The sequence below is a fragment of the Corvus brachyrhynchos genome, unplaced genomic scaffold, assembly GCF_000691975.1.
Source record: "Corvus brachyrhynchos isolate BGI_N302 unplaced genomic scaffold, ASM69197v1 scaffold525, whole genome shotgun sequence".
NCBI lineage: Eukaryota > Metazoa > Chordata > Aves > Passeriformes > Corvidae > Corvus > Corvus brachyrhynchos.
Window position 1 is genome coordinate 917,631 of NW_008238341.1, and position 7,467 is coordinate 925,097.

At 49.9% G+C, this 7,467-nt stretch overlaps 1 protein-coding gene across 1 annotated transcript in view; it reads right to left on the bottom strand.

The window, feature by feature from the left end:
* Positions 1–603: 603 nt before the first annotated feature.
* ZBTB40 (zinc finger and BTB domain containing 40) overlaps positions 604–7,467 on the bottom strand; it is a 44,875-nt gene continuing 38,011 nt past the window's right edge. The window contains 4 exon segments of the mRNA XM_017735082.1: positions 604–4,083; positions 4,085–4,221; positions 4,947–5,167; positions 6,129–6,215. Of these exon segments, the coding sequence (XP_017590571.1) occupies positions 4,050–4,083; positions 4,085–4,221; positions 4,947–5,167; positions 6,129–6,215 (479 nt within the window). The 3' untranslated portion in view covers positions 604–4,049.

Sequence of the window (7,467 nt, forward strand, 5' to 3'; positions counted from 1 at the left end):
TGGCTGGAGTTAAACCAGGAGATGTATAAATCACAGAATCATAGAATGGTTTGGTTGGGAAAGGACCTTAAAGCTCATCCAGTCCCACCCCCTGCCATGGGCAGGGACACCTTCCACTACACCAGGTTGCTCCAAGCCCTGTCCAACCTGACCTGGGACACTTCCAGGTATTGGGCAGCCACAGCTGCTCTGGGCCACCTGTGCCAGGGCCTCCCCACTCTCACAGGGAAGAATTCCTTTCTAATATCCATTCTAAATCTACCTTCTATCAGCTTAAAGCCATCCCCCTTTGTCCTGTCACTCCACCATTACCTGATCAAACATCCTCCATGGGATGTCACTTCCCAGTTTCTTACAGGCACTCTGCCCTTTCTCCAAAAACATCCAAAAACAGGAGGACACAATGAAAGTCAGGATGGTCTCATGCTCCAGCCTGACCTTACAACAGTTTCTCTGCTTCCTTAGAGGATGGCACCAAGGTCAAGAGGGGTACAGGACGCCCCAAAACCCAACAGGTCACCCAGCACCCAGGACAAGACTTAAAAAAAATCATGTTTTCAAAACCCAAGGATTTTTCCTTCCAGAAAACAGCTTCACATGAAATTCTGCAGCTACATCTCTCCTTCTCCATGTTTTATTTCTACAGAGAAAATAAAAAAGGCAGCATAACAAGGAATCACCAGCAATCACTATCTCCAGTGTGGTGCACACCAGACCAGGACGTGTCCTGGGAAATGCATCTCCCTCCCGGGTAGTACATAGGTGTTGCTAACACTGCAATTTGCTCTGCTATGCGCATCTCATCCATCAAGAAGGAACTGGAATGGGGGGATGTGAGTTATTACCTCCTCATAATGATATGGGAGATGCTCAATGGGCTCTGTAAAGCTGCAGATCTCTTGCTGGGTGTGCGCTGCTGGCAGGACTCTGCTGAGGATACGTTCACACAGGATCTTGCTGGGCAGAAAGGCAGGAGAGATGGCCCCAAACAGGACAAGTGAGCCTGAATCACCCCTGATGTAACACCTACACTGTACTCTTTCAGCTGTGACAACACTCCAGCAACAGGGACCAAAGGGATCACAGCCAACAGACCCCATGCTCATGTTCTGCCCTGGCTGAGCTGCCTCTGCCCCAGGACAGGGCTAGAATAAGGCAACTTCTCCTCAAGCCCTTCTGAACCTTTTTCCTCCCTCCACAGTTTTTCAGGAACAGAGATCATCTTCACCGTAGTGCTCCCTGCAGATATTGGCTCACACATAAAGGCCAGGACACCTGTAAAGCATTGTCTGGACAATCTATTTCCCACTCCAGAGCACTCCCACAGCCCATGCAGTATTTCCACAGCTCCCAGCCCCCACAAAGTCAGAAAACAGGGAACAGCTTCCAATTTCACCAGCCTGTGGGACAAAATCCACTGCTTTCCTCCCGACACATCTATTCTGAAACCACCAAGACATAGGTGCTTGTTCTGTCATTATCCCCATGCTCATCAAAAGTGCCCCGCACAGTGTCCAGGCAGGCATGAGATGGGCTCCAGCAGTTCCCCCTCTGGCCCTTCTCCTCCTGGCCAAGGGGCATCCCAGGTTTTTCACCTCTTTACCTCAGCAACAGGTGCATTTTACCCTCTCCAAGGCCCAGTTTCAGACTCTTTAAGCAGTGATATTCAGGGTTTGGAGGTGACCTGTCCGGGGCTTGGAGTTTTCCTTCAGCCAGGCAGTGGCTCAAGATTTCTCCACAGCTGGCAGCCCGGGAGCTGGGGAAGGCCTGGGAAGGCTCAGAGGAGCTTCCACAAAGGTGTTGAGGCACCTGGGCACCAGCACTAATCCTCAAGGCCTTGAGCACCATCTCCTGGTCATTCACGGATTTAGTGGCAACTTAACCTCATGCTTCCTCCATGTCACCATCCCTGCAAAGCTTAAGGGGACAAACCGTACATGGGAGCCCTTCAAGACGTGCAACAATTCAGCAGGGTCATTCATACACTTGCTGCTACACACACAAAATGCCATGAGCTCCCCCAGCCCCTCTCCTGGGAGCTCTGCTGCTCTCTCCCTCCTTCCAAGTTTTAACGGGAACAAACTCTCACACTGGCACAACCACCTTGGCATGCTCCTGTGCCTGGTAGCACTGAGCAGCCGGCACAAGATGCTTCTGGAAAGCTCCAGTCTGTTCCCCTCCTGCGCTGCCCTGACTCTGGGCAGCAGGATACAACAGGCACTGCTCACGGTGGGTTCCTGGGATCCAGCAGGATCACTGCTCTGTGTGTAAATATCACAGTGGCAGAGTTCAACCTTTTGGCATGAGGAAAAGGAAGATAAATGCTACCAGTCCCCTCAGAGCCACAGGAACCCTGCATCTATCTAATTGCACTTCATAATGGATTCAGCAAGCCATTAATTATCAGATTATATTTTAGGAAGCTGCAGATAAAAAAGCTTTATGAAATTTAGTCTTAAAGGAACTGGTGTGCACAATGAAGCTGTTGCGTCATGCTGGTACCAGAGAAGCAAACTTTACAGTAGGTACTGAGTGCATTTTACAAGGCAGTGCCCCGTGTGCCAGGGGAAGGTTCACATGCAGTCACAGCAGCTATCCCACACTCCAACACCTTCATTATGCCACGCCACAAAAGACATTGGCACACAGGCACAGCTCCTTCCCTTTTTTCAGCATGACCCAGGTGAATTAGAGGGTGGTGGCAGATCTCAGGGCTATTTGCTCACAGAGAGGATGGATATGGCCAGACCTGCCTGGGACCCTCCTTCCTAACAGACACCCTGTTATGAATAAGTGGGGAAAGTTGGCTTTTGTAGTCCTTCATGGTAAGAGTGTTTTTCTGTTAATTGCCTGTTGAATAGTTAATAGTTAATTAATTATAAGACTTACTGTTAAGTCTGGTAAGCGTTTAAGTGGTTCTCCTGTTTTATGTGTCACTGTTAAACCTGTTAGTACATTAATTTTTAGGGAATGGGGATTAAGTAGGCCTAGTGTTAGACCTGCTTTATCTACTAGCAACAGGCCTTGATGTGATTGACAGGGGTGGAATGATCTACTAGAAGGTGGAACGATCTACAAGGGTGTCATCTAGGATTAGCATAAAAGGAAGAACTCAGGACGCAGATTGGACTAAGACCTACCCAATCACTCGATGCACTGACCTCACTCCATTTGGAAAAACCAATCACCTAGACAACGAGCCAACATACACCAATCAAAACACCTCCAGGGGGACGACTCTCAGAAAGAGGGTGCTGTTCTCGGGAGGGGTATAAAACCTGACTCCCTTGGCAACTGCAGGTCTCTGACCAATCGACCCGGGCGAGGCATCGTGGGGTGGGTCCTCCTCCCTAGGGCTAGGCCAATCAGCTGATAGGAACCTTAATTGCTCTGTTACAGTTTCTGCTAATAAACTTGCCGGAGCAGAGATAAATTGACTAGTGTTTTATCCATTTACTTCACACCCACAGCAAAAATATGGATGGGATCAGATCTGTGTGGCCATCCAAACAGTGCTGAAGTCATTTAGCACAACTCCCAGGAAGTCTCTGCTGCAGAAGAGAGGCCCAGAGGTCAGCTCTTCAGCTTTGTGCTGGAAGAGCTCTCCAGCTGCACAATACAGGTGAGAGCAGAAGGAACAAAGCAGCCCTTACATCTTGCAGAAAAGGTACCTGTGAGCATATCACTGATTCAGCCATAAAAATCTCCATCCTAAATTGTCAGGACAGCTTTTTTTGGTTACCCATATCCATACACCCCAGCTTTGTCCTGTACCTGTCTGTTCACAGCAGCAGAGAATTACACCTGATTCCCATCTTTTCCTCTGCTGCTTTATTTCTCATGTGTAGTAGTCTACCAGTGGCTGACTGCAGGGAGACTTCCCAGGCAGTGAATGAACCTCTCCTGTCCTGTGGCCATGCTGTGCTTGCTGCATGCCTGGGATTGCTTTCCCAAAGAAACCCTGGATCTCCCAGGTGGAGCAGTACACTGAGTTCCTGAACAAGCCTAGTGGATACCAGGTGCCAGGCACAGGCACCCTCCACTGTTCCTCACTTGATTTCTTCACAAATCAAAGTGACTGTCATCAGACAAGTCCTCCATAGTCACTGCCACCAGCTCAGAGCCAGTTTGGCTCACTTGGGATTTGGGCAACATCATAGGTTTGGCATCATCAGAAGAGATGATGTGCTCTGCTGCTTCTTGCTCCAATGTCTGAGTCACCTGTGTGGAAAGAAGATGACCCAAGAGTCAGACACATACAGTACCACTTTCCCCTGGATCCCTTTGCTGCCCACACCTTTCCCAGCCCCAGCTCAGGTAGTAACATTTAGCTTCACACCACGTCTGCAGTTACAACAGGCATGAGACTAATGGGAAACACCAAACCACACACACCAGTGATGTAAAAGACAGGAGAGTAATTTAAATATTTCTCTCTACAAAATTGCTATAATTTAACTCCACAAGCAGTCGTAGACAGTAAACATTCTGTGATTATCCACTGTGTGAATGCCATCCCAGGGAATCTTGCACACTGGGCTCCCTCATCCAAGGAACTCATCTAGATGGATGGATGAGAAATTGAAGAGTCTGGGTTCAAACCTAGCACTGGGCCTCCAACAAAACAGCTGCAGTCTCACGGGGTGTCATCGAGGTGTTAACACCCCCTGAGTAACAAGGCACCTCCACACACAGTGCCAATCCTCCTCCTCGGCTCCTTAAAGTCATGACTGAGCTGCTTCCCCTCCAGCAAACCCACTTCATGCCAGCACAGAAATCCCAGAGCACTGTGAGCTGGGGGTTTGCATCATGGACCCCTCTAAGAATGGGAAATCAGGGAGCAGAAGGGGTAACAGGGCCCACAGGGTGGATTTGGGAAGGATAAGAGGGTGGGAGAGGAGGATGGATGAACAACCACAGCGGCTGTGACACGAAGCAGTCCTTACCTGCACAATCTGGGCCATGGTGGCTTGAGAGAAGGCCACCTTGGGATGCTCAGTGCTGAGGTGCCCCTCCAGCTTGCCCTGGGAGGGGAAGAGCTCCCCACAGAGCTCACAGGTGAAGGTGCTGTCTGTCTGTGTGATGTGCTGGCTGGTAATGTGGCTCTGCAAGACCCCCGGGGAGCGGAAGGCCATGGAGCAGTACAAGCAGCGGAACAGCTGAGAACCTGTCTGAGCCTGGGCTGGGACAGCCAAGGGCCAGCCTGAGAGCACAGGGAGCTGCAATGGCCAGGACACACAGGGCTGAAACCCAGCAGGAACTGGCATGTGCTAGTGTCCCTTCTCTTGGCTGCACCACTGGCTATCAAACAGTTCACGGCTGCTCAGGTTCATTTTGGCTCCCTGCAGCACTGGCATTAAGAAGCCGGGCTGGTTTGCCTGCAGCTGTGGCTGTCCCTGCTCACAGGAATCCCTCCTCCCTGTTCCTTCACACCATCCAGCACTGCTCCTTGCTGGCCTAGCTTGCACCTCCTGATTCAGCTATCCCAAAATCATTACCCACATCAGGAGTTCTCCACTTTCAGAGAGAGCTTCTTCTCCTCACTCTCCAGGCTGCTGTTGGCTGTCCCCTCCAATGTCTCCTGATTCATATTCTCTCCTACTATCCCATGCACTGCCCTGGGGACCCACTATTTGTAGTAGCCTGGTCTGACAGTTCACTCTGCCCTTACAGCTTGCAAACTTGCAAAAGCGTGGAACTGGATGATTTTTGAAGTCCCTTCCAACCCAAACCATTCTACGGTTCTATGATTCAAAGGGTCCTTAACGTGGTGCCCCCAAGCCCAGGTCTCTCTCTGATCTTTCCAGTCTCCCTCTAGCTACACAGACAAACCTGGTGCATGGGGTTCAGTCCATCATTCCTCATGCTGATGTCTCTTCACCTACACTTAGCTCTCTTCTCTACTGTAACAGGCAAAACCATAACTTTCCATGATTCCAGTAGGTCCAAAAACTTAACATGTCCCAGCCTCACCAACACAGTGTTTTTCCAGTTCATCCTTATTTTCTGTTTCCTCACACTGTTTCCTTACCATGTCCCTCTTCACCCTCCTGCTTAAATTTCAGACATCACCAAGAGGAACCATCACTGCTCAAAAGGTAACCTGAACAGCAGCAAAGGTGACAGACCTGAGTGCCTGTACTTCATGTGAACCTGCAGGAGAGCCAGCGTGAGGAACAGCTCCTTGCACGACTCACACTCGTGGAACTTCACATCTGTAAACAAAGCCAAGAACACAAAAATGTGCTTTCAGAGTCATCTATATGAGACTTTCTGGACCAGAGCTGTCTAGTATTTCATCACCACCACACCTGCACACAGGCATGAGGAGCATCCGTAGAGATGCAGCCAGGAGCAAGTGAGCTGCAAGATGCTGAGATGAGCCAGAAGAGACTACTACAGGTCACAAGAATCTACTGTGACTTGCACGTAAACAGGATGTGTAGCCTTGTCCTATCAGAGTTACTGCATTGGTCTCTTCTCTCACATAACAAGTGACAAGAGGAAATGGCCACAAGTAGCACCAGGGGAGGATTAGGCCCTGTGCTCTTCAACATCTTCATAAATGACTTGGAGACAGGACTGGAAGGAATACGAGGCAAGTTCACAGAAGATGCAAAACTGGGAGGAGCTGTTGCCTCTCACAAAGGCAGGGAGACCCTGCAGAGAGACCTCGACAAAACAGAGGATTGGGCCATCACCAACCATGTGAAGTTCAACAAGGGAAAGTGCCGGATTCTACACCGGGGATGGGGCAACCCTGGCTGTGTGGATGGACTGGGGAACGAGAGGCTGGAGAGCAGCTGCAGGAAGGGACCTGGGGTCCTGGTCAAAGGCCAGTTGGATCTGAGTCAGCAGTGCCCTGGCAGCCAGGAGGGCCACCCGTGTCCTGGGGGACATCAGGCCCAGCATTGCTGGCCAGGCAAGGGAGGGGATTGTCCTGCTCTGCTCTGCAGTAGGGCAGCTTCACCTCGAGTCCTGGGGCAGTTATGGGCATCGCAAAGTAAGAAAGATATTAAAATATTAGAGTGTGTGAGAAATGAGACAACTCTTAAAAAGATTAATTTATGGAAAACAGAAATATTGAAAAATTACAGAAATTAGAAAAATATAAAAATTTGGGATCCTATGGCTCAGTAGATGGTATGCCCCAGGAGCGCAGGGATTTGAGATCTTCTGGCTGAGACAGCACTAGACCTCAGGTAGAGAAAAAGAACTTGCAGTGCTGGGCTGACTTTAAAAAAATTACTAAAAGCCCCTTAAAAGGGGTAAGGCTTCAAATGCCCAGCACCAATGTCTCCCACAGCTGGTCTAGGGAGAGCAAAAGGGGAAAAGAGACCCTGCCGCTCTGCTTCATCCTTTTTATAGTGTCTTTGCTCTGCCCCCAATCCACCCACAGCCCACCCCTTCGGTCCAAAGCGATTGGTGCTTTCCCTTTGATGGATCATCTCCGTCCACCAATGGCTC